Below are 24,692 nucleotides of genomic sequence, written 5' to 3'. Positions count from 1 at the left end.
CTCTGCACAGACACGGCTGAATATGTTTTATTCATTTACTTAAGAGACACAGATCATCCCTTTATCATGTATAGGATGAAGGTGACTATTTTCACGGCCAATAATCCAGTAATCACCATCCATGCAGCACCGCAGGGCGCCTGCCACTCTCCACTTCCTAGCATCTTATACTGACAAGGTACCATGCTCTTCTATTTATGTTTCCTAAGGAACCAAGCAGCAGAATCTCAGTTCATGAACAGATGATCACGTATTTTCAACTGTCAACAAGTAGAAATAATAAAGCCAATACTAAGATTGCTTGTATTCATCTTTTTAATAAACATTACTGCAAGTTCACTGTGACACAGAAACTGTGGGAAGGAGGGTGTTCCTCCTTTTAGGTCCACTCTATCTGGGAGATTAAGACGGGATGCACAAAGCTGGGAATTTCTAAAATATTCAGGAAGAGCAACAGACTAAGAGCTGTAAAGGCCAGATATGTACAGCTGTCAACAGATTCATCAGGGCCACATTTGCAAATCATTTTGAAATTGTTTGCCTTTGGGAATGTTTGATTAAAAAGGCATTATAACATGGGAATTCCAAAATTTTAAATAGGAGCTAAAAACTTTTCATTCAAAAACATCTGATCTACAGTGAAATAACATGCCAACAAAATTAATTAAACTGAAGTATTTTAAGATGAATGAAATTGAAATGCTTACCTACTCTTGAAAATACGTACAGAAGAGAGTGAACTTTGATCAGTGGGACAAATGGAAATATTTCTTTGGTCTGACAGTATTACCAGTCTAGAAGGCTCAACCAAGATAAATGGTGTGTGAAACATGAAGATGGGAGAAAGAGAAAAGGAAAGGGAAGGAAATAAGGGGTTGATGGAGATGAGAAAGAAAGGGACATTCAAGATGGATAAGAAACACAGCATGTGAGCACAGCATTAAACCATTAAGTTAGGAGGTCATTTATCACTGATTTTGCTGATCAATCTTGTGAAAATGTAAAACAGTGCTTTCTATATAGGGTTGCAGTTGCTATGCTCTTATTTTGAAACAAGTGTACTTTTGGAAATCCCAAGTTTCTCATTTAATTACAAACATTTTGCTCTTTTGTTAAAGAATGACTCAGACAATAAAAAAATAATGAGTCAGGCAATAAAAATGTATTTAAGATATTAACCACAATGATTCTCAAATTTGATATCTCAAAAGCACTTAGGAAGTGTTTTCTTTGATTATATGAGCAAAGATTCCCATATACTCTTTGCTAATTGCCAGACAATTTTGTGGGCATTTTATTTATATTGTCTCTTTTTTTTGTAGTATTATAATAACCCAATGTGAGAGGTACTCTTATTCCCATGTCACAGATGAGAAGAGTGGGGCAGAGAGAGCTCAAGTCAATGGCACAAGATCATAATGCTGAGAAAGGCAATGCCAGGCTTTGCCTTCAAGCTTCTACATTACCTTCTCTTTCAATTGTGAAGGCCCTCTCCCCATAGCCACCTCCATGCTGGTAAGATTCTGACATGTATGTTTTAATAGGCATTACTTAAACTCACAGGAGTTTAAAATCTTGAGTGATCAAACATAGTCCATTTTACAATGCCTTCTTTATTGATTTTGAATTCCAAATCTCAACAAACAGATCAAGTCTTAGGATAAGTTAAAAAGTCAGTGCAAGAAAGGTAGCCAGGAAGAAAGAAGGAAACCGTGTCTAATACCGACTGAGGAATAAATGGGCAAAACTATGTTTTACAGCCCTTAACCCCTCCCATTGAAATCTGAGTCCACGTTGAATGGGGCAAGACTTGCAAAGGAATTAGTCTCTGGACACCAGAACCAAATTTTGGCATCATAGAATTTAAGCACTGAAATGGGAAAATGAGGAAGTGGAGGTAAGGAGTGTTCTCCACTAGTAAGCAGACAGCAAAACAAGACCCTGGGTTCAAGGTATCCCAGATATTGCCACTCTGCCCAGTTGCCTGCAACAAACATGGGGAAGCCATGACCTCTGCTACGTCTGTGCCTCCAGCCAGCCACCACGGCACAGTCAGCCAACGAAGTGGTATTAAACAAGGCCCCCTCTGGAGAAAATCAAGCTGTCTTCCTGTCTAGGGCTCCTGCCTAATAATAAGGATAAACCAGCCTAGGGGATTAAGAAACCTCAAGTACCCTCTACTTTGAAGTCTTGGAAAATCCACAAGTGTCCTGGCATAATTTTTTCCTCTTTACCTTTCTTGTTCCTGCTCTCCTCCCCATGCCATGACCCGTGCCTGCTCATGTACCCTCCCCTCCCACCCCCACACTGGAAATGAAGGAAATTCATGAACAGAGAACTCACCCAATCCTATATTACCTTCAAGAGGTTAGATGAATAAATGCAGAGCAGATATGGAATTGCCTTCTGTATGCCACTCCTGTGCCTTCAGTTAGCAAAGACTTGGGAGAGAAGGAAATGAAGCCAGAGATGGTGACACCCCAGCATCAGGAAGAGGCCAGACCTCCACAAAATAGCAGGAGAGGAAGTTGTTCACATAATACAAACACACACACACACACACACACACACACACACACACACAATCTGCTAGTCTTTACTCTTTCTCCTCATCTCACCCCTTTCCCCTGGGTCAAGACTTTTTGTTAGCAGCTGGGAAACTTCAATACTGTGGTTCTCAGTGAACCATGACCTCTGAGTAGAAAAGCTTCTATGTTTCATAGATACAAATAGTCAACCTTCACTAAGCTGGCCAATCAAAGAAAGAACAAACAAAAAAGGTTAATATTTATGTAACACTCTTACATGATTTATTTCACTTAAGACATTTAAAACATTAAGACAATTTCTCTTTTCATTCAATCAACATATGTCTTTGGAGTGCCTCCTATGTTCCACAGACCGTGTTGATTCCACCCATACATTTAACATCTGATTTCTAGTGCAAAAGCCCTTTTTATTCTGCCTTCCACTTTAGCTATCACAGTCTGTCAAAATTGCTATTCTTCTCTCCTGTATTTATAGCGAGTCATTACTACTCATCATGAGGCCATCTGCACAATGTCATTGGGTAGTGACATGCAGCCTTTGTTCAAACCCTAGGGTGCTGCATCTTGCAGGATGGATATTAGTGCAACTAAATCCATCTTCAACATTTCCAAACAACAGCATTCATAACAGCCATTATATCTGCACAGTAGCAAGAAGAGAGGGTGCAGCATATTATTAGCAGGAACTGCCCATTACAATAGAATTATGACATTATAAGCAGAAAATAGATTTCCTTTTCTCCCTTTGTAATGTTGTACTTTATATTCTTGGAAAGACAATCCTTGTACAGAGGTGGTTACAGTTGTCAGGCATGTAGTGTGATGTCACACAGCTAGGAGCATCTCCTGTGGGCCCCCTGGCTAGATGTTAACCCTTTAATTAAATTAATTTAATTTTGTTAACCCTTTACTCTAACCACAGTGGTACATCAGAATCACACGTGGAATGGCCTGAGGTGTTCAATCATTTGGTTTTTAAAATTTTTTATTTTCAGGGGCACCTGGGTGGCTCAGTTGGTTGAACATCTGACTTCAACTCAGATCATGATCCCAAGGTTTGTGAGTTTGAGCCCCACATTGAGCTCACTGCTGTCAGCCCGTTAGCACAGAGCCTGCTTTGGACCCCTTGTCCCCCACTTTCCCTGCCTGTGGTCTCCCCAAAATTATAAACAAACAAAGAAACAAACAAATATGTAGGTAAGTAATTAAATAAATAAATTTGTTTAGTTTCTGTTTGCTTTGTATGTCTAAAATGACCCTTTGTTAATTCTGTTGCATCTTCAGAATTAAGACACCACTGACTTAAGTTGTTGCCTGGTATATAAAGACCATATCAAGATCTGCCGGCATGTCAATTATTTAAACGAGTGAGGTGGTCTGTTTGACCTGTGATTTGCTTGATGACTGATGTTCTATGTTCCAATTCACCGACATAGACACATAATATTTTCCTATTAAACATGGAAACCTATCCTTCAAGTACACAGCGAGTGTGGTTTCACAAAACATCTGAAAACCCAAAGTCTCTCAATTTACCTCTCATTCTCCCATTTGTGAGCGGTATTAACTAACACAACAAAATAATAGCCCAGGATTGATGACTAATGGCAACTGGAATTTGGCCCCAGAGCTGTAAAATAAAGAGGAGTAGCTGAAGTCGTAGGGAATTTGGGGAAGCACATCTCTGAATGGAGCAGCTCCATTCCAGGCAGGTGCAAGCAAGGCAGCCCAGCATAACCAGATTTCCAGAATGTTTAGAAGATTTCAGATACCCATAGTTTGTGTGATTTCTTTTGATTTTTAAATATTGGCGGCTAATATGGAGTTTGGTAAAAAGCCTGTGGGGATCTACACATGTGTGATGAACAAACTTGTGTGGACTGGATTTGGAAGAGGACCTGAGAGTTTGTGATCTGTTATTTCAACTGGTATCAACACTACCACCTGGATGTGAGGAGGGTCAGGTGTATAGGGAAGAGAAGGGCATCCTTGTGTGCCCATGAGGACAGTCCACTGTATAGGGTTGTGTCACTGTAGACAAATTTTTACCGTTTTTGTGACTTTGATTAACAATTGCCCTATCTCCAGTGAGCAAAGAGTCTCTCTTACTTGTGATAAGACAACCATTTTCAAGAAGTTCTTTGAAAAGCAGAATTTGAGAAAGGCATGGTGATCACAGCTTTATGTAGGCTAGGACTCTGGGTTCAGTAGCTAGCAGCTTTTAAGAAAAAAAAATAGAAATGTAAAAGATTGTAAGGTAAACATTTTAAAAGTACCTGTTTGATGGGAATGTACCACTTCACCTTTCCTTGGACTTATAGAATTCTGTAGAGTGTTTCTTTTTGTAAAATTGCAATGAAACCTACTTTTATATAAGGAAAGTTGTTCACTGAAGCATATACAGTAAAATTGTATAATAATTTTTATTAAACAGAGTTCCAATTCAATGCCATAAGCCACAGCACTGTACTTTCTGAGAGCCTGATGCCACATATTTGACTTTTGGTGTCTGTTGCATCAGTTCATTGATCTTGATATTGGCAGGAAACAGCGATATACTCAAAGAATGAGATATATGTATCAGATATTTTCCTTTTAAAAAAATACTTGGAGTTAAAGAGGACCAGAGACAAATAACAAAAGCAACAACAAATCACAACAATGCAATTATTGAGAGTTAGGTTGGAACTCTGGACAGAGATGTTTTCATGGAAGGTAGATTGAAGAGAGACCTGGGCACTCCATGTGGGTTCTTGATATCTCAGATGGAATATCACCAGCACATGTTTGAGTATCTTGGATCGAGCAAGTTAGACAGAGACATATTTAACCTAATGAAGCTTGACTATGAGGATCATCTTCAGGGTTCCTTTGTCTGACCTTTTCCAAGGCTCCATTGTACTCCTCCAGGGAGATTTGGGGAAAGGGAAACCCACTGCTCCATCTGTGCTGACATAGCCTGGGAGTCAATCATCTGCCCTTGTAGTAGTTCTGGGGGCTGTAGGTGGATCCAGAAGGCTGCCTCCACTATCTTTGGCTCCTGGAATCAACCTGGTGAACCTCTGGACTTCAGGGAGTTTTGGGGCACCTGGGTGACTCAGTCCACTAAACATCTGATTCTTGATTTCAGCTTAGGTAATGATCTCATGATTTGTGGGGTTGAGTCCTGTGTCAGGTTCTGAGCTAACAACATGAAGCCTTCTTGGGATTCTCTCTTTCTCCCTCTCTCTCTCTCTCTCTCTCTCTCTCTGTCTTTCTAACCCCTCCCTCTTTCCCTCTTTCAAAACAAATAAATAAATTTAAAAGAAATAAAAGAACTTCAGGGACTTTTGAGTTCAAGAAGGATGAGAAGCAAGACACTACTCTGCTACCTAATAGATGATCACTAAAATTGAGGATCCACACAAGTCAGCAGCCTCCAGGGCCAGCAGACTGGGATGGGGAGGAGGTAACACAGGGACATCAGGCTGAGATAAGCTTAATCCCAAGATTGAAGCATCAACTGAGATGAAACAACACAGGATGTTACAGATGCAGCATTATAATAAATAGCAATGTTGAAAGGAACTTTTCTGTCATCAAAAATAATTTATGTATTTTTTGATACATAATTTTGGAAGAAAAAAATGAATTACATTCTATTCTTTCTACAGAAAATGTTGTTGACAAAATCATTGTCATATGTGAATGTGACCAAAGGCTATGCAGCCAATGAATATAGAGGAAATGTTATAGATGATAGTGATGATTATAATATCATGTTATTGTCTTGATTTTGTGATAGTTGTGTTTTATTGTCATCTGTAAGTTTGTATTTGTTAATATTATTTTTATTCTACATTAGCTCTCATATTTTTATCTACAATTATATTCATAATGTTGTATTCATTTTCTTAAAGAGGTCCCCCCAAATTATAAACTTCAAGATCTGCAAACCAGGGTCCCATCTAGTAAGAAAGCAGGGACAGAATCATGTACCAAAAGCAAGGAGAAAAACAGAATCTGCCATGACTTTGGAAATACTCAGAAAACATTCAAACTTTCAAGAGTTGTGGGAGGGTAGACCTCAGGAAGTTTTGCACATGTACATGTATTATACAAAGGCCATGAATTAAGTTCATTTTGAAATAATTTTATATGATGAAACTAAGAAGTAGAATATCCACAAGTTGTCCAGTGGGAGAGAAAATCCCAACAGTCCTATTACTCTTTCTACCACTATCTCTTGTTTCCTCACCTCATGTCAATAGTTTGGTTTTCTTCACATGTGTCCATATTGGTCTCTTCTAGCTTTAGATTTGATTTCATTTTTCTAAACACTAAATTTTTACAACATATTTGTTCAGAATTATGCCCACTTCTAATCATCTCTTTCAATTTCTTTGGCTTCCTTTTCTTAGAACCCTCTAAACTGGACAAAGTAAGCATTACTAATAGTAAGTACTAGATGCAAGATTATATTAAAGAGTGTGAATAAATGGCTTGATGTAGGGGCAATCTTTAAAAGGTTCTTCATCAAGACCAGATTTCTGCTGCTCAGACACTGACACAAAAGGGACATTACTGCCGTATAATCCCCGTGAAGAAATGCTTTCGAAGAAAGCATTCCTCAGCCAAATCTGAGCACATGTACAAGTAGTCATGACCAGAAAAATAAGAGGGGCTTCCCTGGCCATGATGGAGTAGGCATCAATTACATACTGTCATAGCATTTGTGACATGGATGTAATTCACTGACATAGAGCTATAAAATGAGTGTGCCCATAAATATAAGATGAAGAGAGTTAACTCCAATTACAAAGAGGATTACTGAGTTACATGTATGCAAATGAGGGACTCCAAATCTGGAAATTATGATGCTGTAAGGTGCCACACCCATCGCTAAGAGCATACAAAGCCTCACTTGAGGAGTAATATTCAAGCACAGAATCTTCCGTCACTCAGCTGAGCTCACATCTCCTGCCAATATGTCCTACAGCTGCTGCTCTGGAAACTTCTCCTCCCATCCCCTTGGGGGCTACCAGTGCTTCCCAAGCTCCACCTGTGGCTCTTCTTCTCCCAGCAACCTGGTCTACCGCACTGACCTCTGCTCTCCCAGCACCTGCCAGCTGGGCTCCTCCCTCTACAGCGGCTGCCAGGAGACTTGCTGTGAGCCCACCAGCTGCCAGACGTCCTGCGCGGTGTCCAGCCCCTGCCAGACATCCTGCTCCCGCCCGAGGGCCTCCACGCTCTGCAGTCCCTGCCAGACAACTTTCTCTGGGTCTCTGGGTTTTGGATCCAGGAGCTGCTACCCACTGGGCTGTGGATCCAGTAGCTTCAGACCCACGGCTTGCAGAGTCCAAAGTTTCCCTTCTTTGAGCTACGGATCTCAGTTCTGTCACCCATCCTTCTTGACTTCTAGGACCTTCCAGTCTTCTTGTTATAGACCAATGTGTAGATCGGGCTTCTATTGATCACCTTATTAAATTTCTAATCTTGTTGTTCATATCACCAATGCCTCTACTCATAATCTTTATCATCTTCATCACTTACAGGAAGAATTCACTTCTTACTCTTTGATTATCAAATTCTCACCTTGTCTCTGGCCCCAAATACTAGCTGACAGAATTTATTTGAAAAATTCTCCAATTAATGTACTACCTGAAAATAAGGTCTAAAATCTCCACTGGAGATAAGATTCATGTTATTGGATTTTTTTTCCAAACTTGTATGAAAAACCTAATCATTGTAATCTAATAAATTTATTGGTTCTGATATTCAACTGTGTTTATTGTTGTTAGTTTTTTATTGGCTAGGTTTTTGGTTGTGATATATAAAAAAGATATTATGAAAATATCTATATGCGCCTGGAAATAAATTTTGAAATCTTGAGAAATTGGGGATTTGAACTAACTTTGAGGGACCTCAGATATTTTTCTTACTCAAACTACATGTACTGAAAGACTATTGTTTAAAACTTTTGAGAATGGAAATCTCAGATTCAGGAATTAAATTGATTCCCTCACAAGATATGGGAAGGACAATGGGTGTAAGGTAGCAGACTAGATGATAGTCATATAAGGAATGCAGAGAACAAAAATAATATTTAGAATTATATGATGAGGCTTATACATGAATGAAAAATTGAATAGAACACAGATTAAAATGATCATGTCTGAATTTTAAGTACCTTTGCTTGAAGTTACCCACCATTTCTTGGTAAAGGTCATAAGCACCTGCAATCTCACTGATGAGTTCTCAATATGATCTTATCTACATATGTGTAACGACTGATTCCATAACATCTGAGTGAAGAATCTAAAATCATAAGGATGATTTCCACCTTGTTTTTTCCTCACATTTCAAACTCAAAGGTAATAAGCATTTGATACCATAAGGATAGTGATTTAATGCATATCTCACCAAAAGAGTTGAGGAAAGATTACTTTTTTATTTTCAGGATATTATTCTCCAGTTTTTTGTTTTGTTTTGTTTTTTGTTTGTTTTGTTTGTTTTTTTGTTTGTTTAGGCAAAGCATGTCCTGGAATAGCAAAATCCGTTGATAGAATTTGATAAGGAACCTAAAACTGAGAACAAAAAGAGTTAAAATATGTTCAGTAAATATCTCCAAGCCTTATTTCTTTAGGCTGTACAAAAGCCCTTAGAGAAAGATAGTCTTTATAAATTTGTTATGATAAAAGTAAGATAATGGAGCCACATGACGGGCTGAAATGAAGAATCAGATGTTTGACCGATTAAGCCACCCAGGCTCTCCAGACTGAAAATTATTTTTATATTCAAGAAATTATTGAGGGGCACCTGGGTGGCTCGGTTGGTTAAGTGTCTGACTTCAGCTCAGGTCATGATCTCATGGTTCATGAGTTCCAGCCTTGCGTCAGGGTCTGTGCTGACAGCTCAGAGCCTGGAACATGCTTTGGATTCAGTGTCTCCCTCTCTCTCTGCCCCTCCCCTGCTCATGTTCTGTCTTACTCTCCCTCAAAAATAATTAAACATTAAAAAATTTAAAAAAGACATTATTGAAAATTCAGTTAACTTACAAAGGGGATATTTATAAGGTGTGCCAATGGAATATATGGTTAAAAATAGTTGGTGAATGGAGCGCTTGGGTGGCTCAGTCGGCTAAGTGTCCAACTTCTTCTCAGGTCATGATCTCACAGTTCGTGGCTTGGAGTCCCATATCAGGTCCTGTGCTGACGGCTCAGAGCTTGAAGCCTGCTTTGGATCCCCTCTCTCTCTCTCTCTGTCTCTCTCAAAAATAAATAAACCTTTAAAGTTTTGAAAAAAGTTAGTTGATGAGAAAAGGTCACTCCATCATTTAGAGGTATTACATTTTATTTAATTTTTAGAGGTATTACATTTATTTTATGTCTTTATTTTTATTTTGAGAGACAGAGACAGAGGGTAAGTGGGGGAGGGGCAGAGAGAGAGGGAGACACAGAATCTGAAGCAGGCTCCAGGCTCCGAGCTGTCAGCACAGAGCCCAACACGGAGTTCAAACCTACATACTGTGAGATCATGACGTGAGCAGAAGTTGGACTGAGCCACCCAGGCGCCCCTAGAGGTATTACATTTTAAACTACAATAATTCTTGTTTCCACCCTCTTCCATTCAAATCATTAAAATGGTTTTGTGATCGAACACTTACTTCTATTTATCAATAATTCTAATCATTCTTTCATATTTTATAAGATAAATCTTGTACCCAAGGATTAATTAGGAATCTTCAATTTATTCCTAAGGGGGAATAAAATACAAATTGATACACTTACAAATGAAAGTATATATGTGTGTGTATATATATATATATATACAGAACTAGTATCTTTTGTCTAAAAAATCTAGATAAAGAAAATATATGTGAAATTTTCAGAAATTACCAAATATCAGGGAGGTTTCAACAACAATAAGAAAGTCACAGAATTTGTCACTACTTTCAGACTAGGAATATTGCTGAATCCAAATGAGAGGCTAATGTGACTCATGAGCTCAAGTAACCAAAACTGAAGGTCAGAAATTTCTAATGATTTTGACCAAAATTTTCTGAGACTCTGAATAAAACCTAAGGACTAAGTTAGCTTAAAATATTTACCCCTTCCTATATGTTAAAGCTCAGTTTCAAATCATTTCAATGTTTGATTAGGTTAGCAGGGTATAGAGATAACCTTCAATGATTTCTTTACATAGACAGATATAGATATAAATGTAAATTCAGGTATATTTTTGTAGGTATAGATATAATTATAGATATACTTTTATAGTAGATATGAATGAATATATAGATGATAAAGATAGATGACATAGATAGAGATCATCTGATACCCTTGGGAAATTTACCAGGCTTTAAGAAGTTAAGAAATGACTAAATCCAAAATATGGATCATGCAGTAGAAGTCACTTTAGAAAATAAAAAATAAATTTAAAATTTTAAGACAGAAACATATTAAAATAACCAAGTAAAAATTCTAAAATTGAAAAGTGCAGTAAGTTAAATGCAGAATTGTTGAATGGATTAAAGAGAAATTAGATACAGCTGGAGAGACAATTAGAGATTGTTCTGAAAACATATTCAAACCAACAAATAAAGAGAACGCATCAGAGTCAAAACTGATGAGCTGAAAAGAAGAGAAAAGTTTAAAGCCCCCAAAAGGGAAAGAAAATGCAAGTTACCTTCAAAAATTAACAGTACAATTGATGGCTGAATTCTAAACAGATAGTAAAAGGGAAGTAGGAAATTTCTGAGGAAAGAAAACTTTAAAACTAGAATACTTGACTAGTGAGTATTTGTTTCAAAATTGAAGGAGGAATGTAGAATTTTCAATCAAATGCGTGAAGAGTATGTCACTACCTTTCCAGCACTAAAACATATCATAGGGGCGCCTGGGTGGCTCAGTAGGTTAAGCGTCTGGTTTCAGCTCAGGTCATGATCTTGAGAGTTTGAGTCATGAGTTTGAGCCCTGAGCCAGGCTCTGTGCTGACAGCTCAGAGCCTGGAGCCTGCTTCAGATTCTATGTCTCCCTCTCTCTGCCCCTCTCCTGCTCACTCTCTGTCTCTCTGTCTCTCAAAAATAAATAAACATTAAAAGAAAATTAAAAGAAAAAGAAAATATATGGATATTTTACAAAGGTAAAATAATCTTAAAAAAAACTGAAGTAGGTAAAAATTGTTTTGACAATGGAGATAATTGTAAAATAAGAATCTAAAGATAAAATGGCCAGAAGGTATCATGTAGTAAGAGTTGTTCTAGGAGAGCTGGGTTATTGGACACATTGTAACTACAGGTGACAAAGGGAAAACGTACATGAAAAGCCATAAACTATATTGATACAGAACCGTTTTTATTGGAATTACACACAGATGGAAAGACTAATCGTGCCCCTCATTACCGTCCTTCACCTGAAGAGTATTTGACACTTTGTGTTTCTTCACACGTGTACAAATTGGTATCCACTGAGAATTTTTTTTTCCAAATTAGTCTTGCTTAATCATTCTGTCTTTAAACACTCATCCTGATTTCTCTCTGTGACCCATCAGATTTCTCAATCAATTTGTTTTACCTATTTTCCCCTTTCCAATGGATTTGAGAGGTAATATAAAATATAATGTAATATGTAAGAAATAATTTTAGAGAATAGAATACATTATAGAAAGAAAATCATTGGTGACAAGTAAGGTGCCTCTATTCCACTGAGGAAGGTAAAAAGTGACTTAATCTCAATCCCTGACTTTTGAGCTAAGCATTCCCCAGCCAGTGTACAAGCAAAGGCACCAAGAGTCTCAGCCAAGGAAAAGAGTGGGGGCTTTCCCGGTCATGATTTGTTGGCATTAATGACATATAGTCATAGCATTTCTGATATTGGAATAGTTTGTTGGCTTGGTGCTATAACAACACAATAAATTCTCCCATAAATATGAGATGGAAGGAATCATCTGCAATTATAGAAAATATCACTGAATTACACATATGAAAATGAAGGATTCCAAGTGTGGGAACGGTGACTGTAAAACATGCCACACCCATGGCTGACTATATAAATGCCCCAGTCTAGGAGATGACATTCAAAGTCAGAACCTTCTCCCCGTAACTCAATTGAACTCACACCTTCTGCCAACATGTCCTATAGCTGCTGCTCTAGAAACTTCTCCTATCCCCTTGGGGGCTACCAGCGCTACCCACGGTCCTCCTGTGGCTCCTCCTACCCCAACAACCTGGTCTACCGCACTGCCCTCTGCTCTCCCAGCACCTGCCAGCTGGGCTCCTCCCTCTACAGCGGCTGCCAGGAGACCTGCTGTGAGCCCACCAGCTGCCAAAAGTCCTGCGTGGTGTCCAGCCCCTGCCAGACATCCTGCTCCCGCCCGAGGGCCTCCACGCTCTGCAGTCCCTGCTGGACTGCTTACCCTGGATGTGTGGGCTTTGGGTCCAGGAGCTGCCGTTCCCTGGGCTATGGATCCAGAAGCTGCTGGTCCCTGGGCTGTGGCTCCCAGGGCTTCAGACCCCTGGGTTATGGAGTCTGTGGTTTCCCTTCCCTGAGCTATGGATCCAGATTCTGCCGCCCAACCTACTTCTCCTCCAGGAGCTACCAGTCATCATGTTACAGGCCAACCTGCGGATCTGGATTCTATACATCAACTTGTTAAAGGTTTAGAGGTTTAGAGGAATGTGTCTAATTCCTAAACAGGGAGTCGATCATTTTTGTGATCTTCAGGAAAAACTCTCCAGTCAACCTTTTTGCCAGCTGCAAAGCACTGGCCATAAAACTGTCTCTAACATATACGGAACTTAATTATTAATTTTATTGAATGATTTAATAGAATTAGTGGAATTAATGAAATAAATTGTAAGATCAATTAATGACAATTATGCTAATAAACACAACTTAATGTTAAATAAATAATGGGATTCTTGTTCTTGATTTTATTCACAAGAGATGAAAACCCAAATGAACATGATGCAATAAACTCATTCATTTTGAATATCTTCCACATATTCTGTTAATTTTATTGTTAGTTTTAACTGAATATGGTTTTTTCCTTTCTTTTCTTTTCTTCCTTCCTTCCTTCCTTCCTTCTTTCTTTCATTCTTCCTTCTTTCCTTCCTTCCTTTTTTCCTTTCTTCTTCCTCTTCTTCTTCTTCTTCTTCTTCTTCTTCTTCTTCTTCTTCTTCTTCTTCTTCTTCTTCTTCTTCTTCTTCTTTTCCTTCTCCTTCTTTTTGCTATTGCTTTTTGGGAGGTATTTAATAAGTTAATTTTTACTATGTCTCTGGGAGCAAACTTTAGAAACCTAATAGATTGGTGAATTTGAGCTAATTTATTTGGGGCTTTAGACATTTATTTTTTCTTTTAACCTTTTTTCTAGAATCCTTTTTAAAAAATATTTTTATGTCTTTATTTTGAAAGAATGAGACACAGAGTGAGTGGGGGAGGGGCAGAGAAAGCAGGAGACACAGAATCTGAAGCAGGCTCCAGGCTCTGAGTTGTCAGTACAGAGCCTGATGTGGGGCTCAAACCCATGGAGTGTGAGATCATGACCTGAGCCGAAGTCAGCCGCTTAACCACTGAGCCACCCAGGCACCCCTAGAATCCTTTTTTATGCATTGATAAAATTTATATGAATAATAATCTCTGGAGCAGTATTGAGCATATTTCCTCCAAAGGATGCAGGACCTTGATGTTTGTTGACAAAAGGAAAAAACACATCGGATACATCTAAATTCCTGGATGGTGACATTTGATTTGATCAACTAGTTAGGGACCAGGAAAGGAGAACATTAGAATGTTGGTACAAAGAAATCTGGTGTAGAGACATGGGGATAGACACATGCAGGTGCACACAACATGTAAAGATATGTGTATTTCTTCCTGGTTCCCACTGGAAAGCATCTACCATGGAAGAAACAATCAAGTAGACAAAATGACTCTGTCAGCTGATGTGAGCCTAGCTCTGTCAGCAGTCTCTACAATGCTGGCAAGATGAACAAGTGAATAAAATGACCAAGAGGTTATGAATGGGTTGAGCAACATAAGCAGAGTCTACTTGCAAAGCTGATTTAATTAATGCCACCCCTGAATGTCCAATCTCAGCAGTGGAAGTAAATGCTAACTTTCAGCATGATATTAGTCCTCAAGGAGACCAACTGGCTACTTGGTTGAAAGTTGTACATGGTCCTCTTTTCCCTGGAAAGATCAGTGTTCATATCTCAAACATGTAGATATGTATTCAGAGTATGAGTCTGCTTTTTATGCTTACCTCAGCAGCACCATTATTCAGAAATTAATGAATAAATTAATCTACCAGCATGGGATTGCTTCCCCTGGAGCAACCAATCAAGAAATCCACTTCACAGTAGAGACAGTCTAAGTAGAGATCCACAAGCTTTAGCAGTACCCACAGCGGCCTGAAGCTACCTGCCTGATAGTGCATTAGATTAGAATACTGACTGGAAAATTGAAGTGTTAGCATGGAGGCAATACCTTCAAAAGACTGAGCTCTAGATATCCACCTATGATTACTTCCAGTGTCTCATTTAAGAACTTTGTGCTTCCTATTTCTGCAGCTGGAATTTCCAAGGATGGAGTCTCAGTTCCCAAAGGCAGACTTCTTAAGGAACACATCAAGGGTTTCATTGAACCACAGCTATGGCTGCTGCCTGAGCACTTTGGGCTCCTTATTGTTGGCAACAAAAAGGCAAAAACAAAAACAAAAAAAAAAAAAGAAGAAGAAGAAGAAAAAAGTTGTGATCCATCTATAAAAGGGTAGTTGGGTAGATGACCCTGATTAGTAGAAGGTTCTATGGTTACTGTTACACAATGAGGGAAGAGGGAATATGTGTGAAGCTTAGTTAACCTACTTGGATGGCTCTTAGAACCTCTAGTCCAATTGTGGACATAATAGTGACCCTAGCAAGAAAATGTTACATTTTTCATTGTTCATACTTCTTAAGAACAAGTCTTGGGTAGCAGTGCCAAGAAATCCACCATGACTACCAGAGGTGACAATGGAGGGTGGGGCAAATTTATAATGGATGGTGAAGGCAGGCGCTGGTGATCATCACCTACAGCCACAAGACCAAATGCAGTTGACAAGCACTGTGTTTCATGCCACGGCCTTGCCCTTTTATATTTCCTCTCAGGAATAGACACCTACCAGAGCTATGAAGAATCTCTCTCCTGACAAGTTGACCCTGAAGGTGTAACCAGTGGACTGTGACAGGTACAGATCGGACTTGGAACTCACATCACACCCCTGGAGTGACCAATCAATAACCAGTGGACTGTGACAGGTACAGATCGGACTTGGAACTCACATCACACCCCTGGAGTGACCAATCAAGAGGAATAGCTGTCTGGCTATGACTAGTGAAGCCTGCTGACAGGCTTTCTCTGTTAGCTTCTCTGGGCTCTGCCTCCCCTTCTAAGCCAAGATCACGTTTTCCTCATGGCAGTCAGTGACTGAACAAGGTGGTAGAATGGCTTTGTTTATTTGCAGGTGCTACCCTTTCACAAATGTTTTGTTATTCTATCTCTGTCTCAGTGCCTGCTTCCTGAAGAATACAACTAGCAAAGTGTTTCTCTATTCTTTCTTAAAATTTGTTGGTTCCACCTAAGATGATTTTCCTTCAGTCTCCCAAGTCTCTGTTAGTATTTATTTCAGGGCAAATTTATCTGACATAGTTAACCCATTGGAAATTAATGCTCAGTTATTTTACTGTTCAAAGGAAAAATAAAATGAAGAATAAAGATGATAAAAGAAGGCTATTTTTATATTTTTGGAGGAAATTACAGGAAAAAGACTGACTTAGAAAATGCACAAAACTTGGGACACCTGGGTGGCTCAGTAGCTTAGTCTGACTTCAACGCAAGTCATAATCTCATGGATCGTGGGTCTGAGCCCATGTTGGGCTCTGTGCAAACAACTCAGAGCCTGGAGTTTGCTTTGGATTCTGTGTCTCTCTCTGTCTCTGCCCCTCCCCTGCTCACATTTCCTCTCTCTCTCTCTCTCTCTCTCTCTCTCTCTCTCTCTCTCAAATAAATAAACATTAAAAAATTAAGAAAAAAAGAAAATGCCCAAAACTCATTCAGTCTGAGCAATGAAAACGCTGAGTTGTTCTAGGAGGTTCTTCTAAGATTTGGACAATGCAAATGAAAATACAGCAAAACCCTCATTTGCAAGTATAATTTATTACAGAAACATGCTTGTATTCCAAAGTACTTATATATCAAAACGAATTTCCCCATAAGAAATAATGGAATTATTATATATATATAACAAACACTCAGGTGATTTGTTCCACAATCCAAAAATATTTATATAAAAATGATTATAATACTGTAAGATAATAGAAAATAATAAAGAAAATACAAAATATAAAGAAAAACAAACAAATTAACCTGCACTTAACCTTGTAAACTTCTGTGGCTGGTGCAAGGGAGACAAGAAAAAGGAGGGGTATTGTATAGGATGACTTGCACTATCACTTATGGAATCACCACTATCAATGGAATCTTTTTCTTTTGGTACAAACTTGACAAGGAACCTATCCAGTGACCCTTGCTTTTGTCTCCTTTTGATGTTTTCACTGAAATACAACATTACATTGATGATCACTCACAATCCTGCAGTGAGAAAAAGAGAGAGAGAGAGAGAAGGAGAGAGAGAACCATCGGCTCAGTTGTGATCATGTGACATTCAGCATCACATACTACTCAAGACATCGTTCGTTTATCAAGTTACAATGTATTAGAAATGTTTGCTTTTCTTGTGGAACATTCACAGAGTAAGTTACTCACAACCCAAGGTTTTACTGTGTGTGAAAATTCATTAAAGATATTATTTGTTTTAAATGGCATTTAGATTAAAAGATCCATAAGCTAAAAATACATAGAAGAGATACTTAAAATCTTTGTTTCTTCCCTTTTCCCAGAATCCCACATTGTCACCATCACCCCCGCTTTCTCTTCCAATGGCCTGAGTCGACCTCTTCTTGTGACACCATCTCAATTCAGTCTTTTTGAATCTCTTTGCCTTTATATGTTTGCCTGGCTCCTTCCTATTTCTAGCCACTTCTCATTATGTGTTATTTTTCTTCCCTCCATTGGATGTAAGAAGTACTGTATAATAATATGTGATAGATGGAGAATAAATTTGGAGAATGTAAATCATTGGTGACAAGTAGAATCAATCATTAGAAGCATCCTTATAAAAAATAAAGCTATGTCACTTATCACTTGACACAGTAGAAAAGTGACAGAAAGAAGCCTGAGCGAAGCAAGAATAGATATGTAGGCAGTCATAGCGAGGGAGAGAAGAGGCTTTCCTGGCTGTAATAGGTTGAGGATCACTGACAAATAGTTGTGGAATATCTAAGATAGGAATGATCTTTGGTTTTGTGTTATAATAACAAATTATAAGACCCATAAGTACAATAGGTATAAAGCTAGTCAGCTACAATGACAGAGAAGATTAAAGAATTACCCAAATGCAGAAGAGGGTATACAGATGATGTAAGAAGGTTGTACTTATACTATGCCATACCAGTCGATGAGTATAATGATCACCTTCAACCTCAGAATTTTCTCAATCTGCTGTCAACATGAGCCACAACTGCTGCTCTGGAAACTTCTTTTCCCGTTCCCTTGGGGGCTACCTGAGCTACCCAGACTCCTCTTGTGGCTCTTCCTACTCTAATGATCTGGACTACAGCATTGACCTCTGCTCTCCCAGCACATAGGAGGGGTTTCTCTCTCTACAATAGCTGTCAAAACACCTGCTGTGAGCCCACTGGCTGTCAGACATCCTGTGTGATGTCTAGCCCCTGCCAGACATCCTGCTACCACCTGAGGACCCCCATGTTCTGCAGTCCCTGCCAGTTAATTTATACTATATCTATGGACTTTAGGTCCAGCCTTGGCTTCTTTCTGGGCCATGGATCTGGAAGCTGCTACTCACTGGACTATGGATCCAGTGGTTTCAGACCCTTAGGTTATGGAGTCTGGGGCTTCTCTTCCATGAGCTATAGGTCCAGATTCTGCCACTTAGTTGACTTTGCTTCTAGTAACCTCCAGCCATCTTGTTGCCAACCTATCTATCTATCTGGCTTCTTCTAATCAATTTTTTGAGTTCTAGTACATTTATGCGGTCACCAAAATGTCTACTCAGAGTTCCATCATGCTCCTTATTTTCAGTGGCAACTATCTTAGTCTTTGGACTCCAGTTCCTTACCAATCTCTTTCCATCAAGCATAGTCTAACAGACTGATTCCTGCATCCTTTTAATTTAATGACTTAACTCCAAAATAATGGAATTACAAATAGAATTCATGATAACTTACTTTCCAAATGGATAAAAGGTAAAATAGTTATAATCTAATAAATGAATTCTTTCTGGCATTCAAACATTTTTATGTCATTATTTCTACATTATTGACCAGAGTTTGTGTTAAGTTTGATTTGGCAGGTTTAATAAGAGCTCAGTATGCATCTCAGGGTAAATTTTGGAAGTCTGTGTAGTCTGTGAATTTGATCTAGTTTCTTTGGACTATGGATATTTTTCTCATTCAAACTATAGTTACTGAACGTCCATATTTTATAGTTTTGTTTTGTTTTAAGTTTATTTGTTGAGAGAGAGAGAAAGAGAAAGAGAGAGAGAGAAAGAGAGGGAGAGAGAGAGAGAGAGAGAGAGAGAGAGAGAACACTCAAGCAAGAGAGGGCTAGAAAGAGGGAGAGAGAGAATCTTATGCAGACTCCACCCTATCATGACCTGAGTCAAAACCAAGAATCGGATGCCTAACCAACTGAGTCACCCAGGTGCCTCAATATATTTTATAGTTTCATAGTCTTATGAATGAAGATCTGAGATGTAGGATATATTTTGTGTCCTTCAAAAAACATGGATTTTATCTATGTGTACAGAGGGAATGTGACTATGTAGTTGAAGGATTTGTCAGGAATCTCATGAACAAAAATAACTTTTAGGTTTACATGGTTAGCATAATGAATGAAAGAAAAACTAAAAGTCCAGTTTAAAAATATGTAAGAGTCTTAAATAAATTCTAATGAGCTTACCCAACTCTTATTTTAAAATGTCCAGCTTCATGCATCTGATAATGAGTGTCCAATGTAATTTGGTTTTCAATATGTATGGAATGATATTCTTAGTTGGGAGAATGTGTCAGATTCCCTATTAGTGCTTTACTAAAACCCAAACTAAATAGAAATGAAAACAAAAAGCTTTCTATGGCAGCAGGCTTGACTACTTCATTTGAATGTCACTATAAATTTGGGGACACTACATGTTTACTTTTTGGGTAACATTCTCAGCTTTCACAGGCTAAATAGTTAAAGAAGCTCATAAGAGACTAAGATAAGCAACAGGTTACCAAGGAATAAAAACAAATTACAAAAGAAGTTATCCTTATTTAGTGCTATAATCAAGGTTAAGAGAATATCCTACTCATTATTTCCTTAGACCCTCAAATAGATCTATGAAAAGACTATTTTTCAAATTCAGGTCTTAAGTAGGAGGAAATGAACACAAAACAGATCAGAGACTTCCCTAGTCATGACAACCAAAATTGTCTCTCCAGATATTGCCAAGTATTCCTTGAGGGGTAGAAGGCACGACTGCTCTTGATTGAAGAACATTTATCTAAACGAATGCATGGAGACAGAGGTGAAAGGAATTTATGCAAATATGGACCATAGTGAAAAGATTTAACATACTTGTATTTGGAGTTTTAAAACAGGTAAGAGAGAAAATTGGGGAGAAATTGCTAATTTTTTTTCCAAACCAAAGCTAATAAAGGGTGCAAACTAAAAGTTAGATAAAGACTGAGAAAAAATATATATATATACATTAGTAAAACTCATGAACACCAATGACAGGAATGTTTCTAAGAAACCTGAGAAAGAAAGCTGGTTTCCTTTTAAAAGGGGGAAAAAAAGTGATGATGGGATTAAAATACAAATTATTTACAGAGATGATTGAATGAAATATTCAAAATTCTGAAAGAACACAGATGCCTGTTCAACAGAATTCTATGCTCAATAAATGTGTGCTTCAAAATTGAAGATAATTTCAGACGACAAAAAATCGAGAGAATATCTAGGCAACAGACTGACAAAAAATGTGTACTAAATGTTGTATGTTAATGAGGAGGAAAAAAGTCTGAAATTCAGATATGAGTTACATTCTTCTCCCTTTTATAAAACCATTATGCTTTTGTGGTTACAGTACAGCTTCCCAGTGGACATATTTACCATTTTCTGGGATACAAATGACCCTTAGGCAAATACCTTCTAGATAACAAATAGACAACACATCATCTGATGGCATCAATCTTAATTTTCCAAGTCATGACTTTTAAGCGCCTAGCAACTTGTTAAGATGATTCAGTAGAGTTGTCTCTTCCAGATGGTTAATAACCAGATGAAGAACAACTCCCATAAAATATTTCGATGGGTGGCAAAGTAGGATCTAAAGTATATAATGAGAATCTGTTGGTTCCACAAATCAGATATGAAAAAAATTAAGTAGTAAACAGAGATGGGAATCAAATACCTATTTGGAAGCCATGAGTTCCCCCACCCAAAGCCAATATTTTAATATAAAATCTCCCAATAATTTTAAATGTGGATAGATAATTCTACTTTAGGAAAAAAAAAACCTATCATGGAAGTGTACTTGTGCCAATGTGATATCTGGACTGCATTTAGTACATGAGCTTATCCCTTTGAAGAAAAGACTCTACACAACACTGCCCATTGAGGTTACAGTGAAAAGACTAGTATCTAGGAAGTGGATTTCATCAGACACCGAATATAATGATCTTTGATGTCCCAGCCTTCAGAACAGTAAGAAATAAATGTTTGTTGTGTATAAGTCATACAATCTGTGATACTCTGTTATTGCGGCTGGAATGAACTAAGACAGGTTATCTATATTTTCAAATTGCTAACATTTGGAAATGTTCTAGCTATCATTTTTCACTACTTTATAAGCATCCAACTCTTGATTTTGGTTCAGGTCATGATCTCATAGTTCATGAGATTGAGCATTTACTTCTTCCCCTCACCTCAATTGATAAATACTCTCTGATCCTCTTCTCATGGGCTCAAATTGGTCTCCATTTGCAATTCTGTTCCAATGTACCATTCTTATATATTGCTTCCAAATACTTGTCCATGGTTCCTTCTGTTTCAAGCCTTTCTCCTCAGTTTGTAAAACATTAGGCCTTCTGCATCTGGTATGAGATATTCTGCATTAATATTAATACTTGGAAAATAATTTTTGGATAAAAGTGAATTAATCAAAACAAGTAGTTTTCAATCTTTAGAAGGCTTTCTGGCAAGGCCAAAGCTTTGCCTCCAACCAAATAAAAAAAAAAAGAAGAAAGAAAGATGATGTCATTTTAATCTTCACCCTTAGAAGGAACTCATATCCCAGTAAAACCAGGATCTGATACAGGTACAGCATACACCAGGAAGAAAAGGAGGGGCATTCTTGGCCAAGATGACATGACCATTAGTGCAAAATGGTCGTAACATTTCTGACATAAGAATAGTTCATTGGCTTTGTGTTATAACATAATTTATTATAGTTCTCATAAATGCAACAGGTGGGAAACTATGCAGCTGCAATTATGAGAAGATGACTGAGTACTATGCAAATGAAGGGGTACAAACATAGGGATGATACCATTGTCACTTTTGACACATGCAGCTGAGAGTATATAAAGGCCACAGTCCAGGAGGTGGAATAGACCTCAGAATATTCTCAGTGTGAATTCAGGACTCTCAGTGTTTTCTCACCTGAACTCAAACCTCCCATGAACATGCGTTTCAGCTCCTGCTCTCGAAACTTATCTCACTCCCTTGGGGGTTACCTGCACTACCCAAGCTCTTGCTGTGGTTCTTCTTACCCCAGCAACCTGGTCTACCACACTGCCCTCTGTTCTCCCAGCACCTGCCAGCTGGGCTCCTCCCTCTACAGCGGCTGCCAGGAGACCTGCTGTGAGCCCACCAGCTGCCAGACGTCCTGTGTGGTGTCCAGCCCCTGCCAGACGTCCTGCTCCCGCCCGAGGGCCTCCATGCTCTGCAGTCCTTGCCAGACAGCTTACTCTGGGTCTCTGGGCTTTGGATCCAGAAGCTGCTGGTCCCTGGGCTGTGGCTCCCAGGGCTTCAGACCCCTGAGTTATGGAGTCTGTGGTTTCCCTTCCCTGAGCTATGGATCCAGATTCTGCCGCCCAACCTACTTCTCCTCCAGGAGCTGCCAGTCATCATGTTACAGGCCAACTTGTAGATCTGGATTCTATACATCAACTTGTTAAAGGTTTAGAGGTTTAGAGGAATGTGTGTCTAATTCCTAAACAGGGAGTCGATCATTTTTATGATCTTCAGGGAAGATCTCCAGTCAACCTTTTTGCCAGCTGCAAAGCACTGGCCATAAAACTGTCTCTAACATATACGGAACTTAATTATTAATTTTATTGAATGATTTAATAGAATTAGTGGAATTAATGAAATAAATTGTAAGATCAATTAATGACATTTATGCTAATAAACACAACTTAATGTTAATGAAATAATGGGATTCTTGTTCTTGATTTTATTCACAAGAGATGAAAACCCAAATGAACATGATGCAATAAACTCATTCATTTTGAATATCTTCCACATATTCTGCTAATTTTATTGTTAGTTTTAACTGAATATCGTTTTCTCCTTCCTTCCTTCCTTCCTTCCTTCCTTCCTTCCTTCCTTCCTTCCTTCCTTCCATCCTTCCTTCTTTTCCCAATCAAGAAATCCACTTCACAGTAGAGACAGTGTAAGTAGAGATCCACAGGCTTTAGCAATGCCCGCAGCGGCCTGAAGCCAAACGTCCTGTGTGGTGTCCAGTCCCTTCCAGACATCTTGCTACCACCCAAGGACCTCCACGCTCTGCAGTCCCTGCTGGATGACTTATGATGGGCCCAACGGCTTCAGACTCCTGGGTTGTGGAGTTCGTGGCTTCCCTACCTTGAACTCTGGATCCACATCCTGCTACCAAACCAATTTTAGTTTTCGGAATCTCCAGCCGTTTTGCTACAAACCAATCTATGGATCTGGCTTCTATAGATTAATTTGTTGAATGTCTGGATTTTTTTTTTTTTTGCAGAATGTTAACTATTGTATTCTCACAAGAAACAACTCTTTATGGTCTCCAAGGACTACTCACCCTCTCTATGGCCACCCAGCTTAGCTTTCAGATTCATTCTCACAGTATGTAAAACTAAGCAGTAAATGTAAGCTTTCAATCATATAATTCCATTGGTGATGGAAATCATACAGTTATAGCCTTTAAAAATTAGAAAAATTGAATTATCTTAAGTAAATAAATGATCATGCCATTGGGAGAGTTCCAGTGACCTTGCAGTTGGCGAGTTTGAACCTCACATGGGACTCTGCACTGATGGTGGGGAGCCTGTTTGGGATTCTCTCTCTCCCTCTCTCTCTGCCCTGACCTGCTCACTCTCACTGCCTCTCTCTTGAAATAAATAAATAAACTTAAAAAAAAAACTTTAAAGTTTTTGTCTTTAGATTTTTTTCCTTTTATATAAACTTCTTGTAAATGAATATCTCAAGAACTATAAAAATCCAATCCTTTAGATGATGTGAGTCCTTGTATCTCTCTTCATAGGAGAAGAAAAGCACAAAATATGGTAGATATATACAAAATGCATATGCAAAAAATGAAATTTAGATCTAATGGTACGTTTGCACATGAAAAAAATTAAATATAAATTTAACTTGTGACTGTAACATTTCAGAAAATACTAAATATAAAGCTTGAATAACTTGCATTAGACTCATCCAACATCAGTTGGGAAAAGTTACCAAATCTTTGAATCCCAGTGAGCACATTTTGATGGAATTCATTTCTTTACAGTATGTAATAAGGAAGCCAATTATGCTTGGTATAAAGCTTTGGGGATCAGATTGTGTGGGTATTTATTCTTCTGTTCTCCAATGACTTAAACTATATATAACTGAAAACCATAGCCTTTGTATCAGCAAAAAAATGGAGATCCTTTATTTTTATATTTTGTATACATATGCTAATGGTTTTTTTTTTTTGCTGTCTATTCCAGAAAACAATATGTTTCTATGTGAG

The 24,692-nt window shown here is 38.4% G+C and overlaps 3 protein-coding genes across 3 annotated transcripts; all 3 read left to right on the top strand.

Annotated features, from left to right (window-relative positions):
• The first annotated feature begins 7,492 nt into the window (after positions 1 to 7,492).
• Positions 7,493 to 8,002, top strand: LOC115292711 (keratin-associated protein 13-1-like). The gene has a single exon (XM_029940743.1). The coding sequence runs from the start codon at positions 7,517 to 7,519 to the stop codon at positions 8,000 to 8,002; it is 486 nt and encodes a 161-aa protein (XP_029796603.1). The 5' UTR covers positions 7,493 to 7,516.
• Positions 8,003 to 12,608: 4,606 nt separating this feature from the next.
• On the top strand, positions 12,609 to 13,184 carry LOC115292708 (keratin-associated protein 13-1-like). Its single transcript, XM_029940741.1, has one exon. It carries the CDS (start codon positions 12,660 to 12,662, stop codon positions 13,182 to 13,184), a length of 525 nt encoding a protein of 174 aa, XP_029796601.1. The 5' UTR covers positions 12,609 to 12,659.
• A 9,187-nt stretch (positions 13,185 to 22,371) lies between these two features.
• LOC115292590 (keratin-associated protein 13-1-like) lies at positions 22,372 to 22,869 on the top strand. Its single transcript, XM_029940647.1, has one exon. The coding sequence runs from the start codon at positions 22,375 to 22,377 to the stop codon at positions 22,867 to 22,869; it is 495 nt and encodes a 164-aa protein (XP_029796507.1). The 5' UTR covers positions 22,372 to 22,374.
• The last annotated feature ends 1,823 nt before the right edge of the window (positions 22,870 to 24,692 follow it).

Source organism: Suricata suricatta, chromosome 5 (genome assembly GCF_006229205.1).
Source record: "Suricata suricatta isolate VVHF042 chromosome 5, meerkat_22Aug2017_6uvM2_HiC, whole genome shotgun sequence".
NCBI classification, from domain to species: Eukaryota; Metazoa; Chordata; class Mammalia; order Carnivora; family Herpestidae; genus Suricata; species Suricata suricatta.
This window is presented reverse-complemented; position numbering and strand designations above follow the sequence as displayed.

Excerpts from the sequence above, each read along its gene's own strand:
- LOC115292711 (XM_029940743.1), top strand. The coding sequence starts at position 7,517 with ATGTCCTACAGCTGCTGCTCTGGAAACTTCTCCTCCCATCCCCTTGGG.
- LOC115292708 (XM_029940741.1), top strand. The coding sequence starts at position 12,660 with ATGTCCTATAGCTGCTGCTCTAGAAACTTCTCCTATCCCCTTGGGGGC.
- LOC115292590 (XM_029940647.1), top strand. The coding sequence starts at position 22,375 with ATGCGTTTCAGCTCCTGCTCTCGAAACTTATCTCACTCCCTTGGGGGT.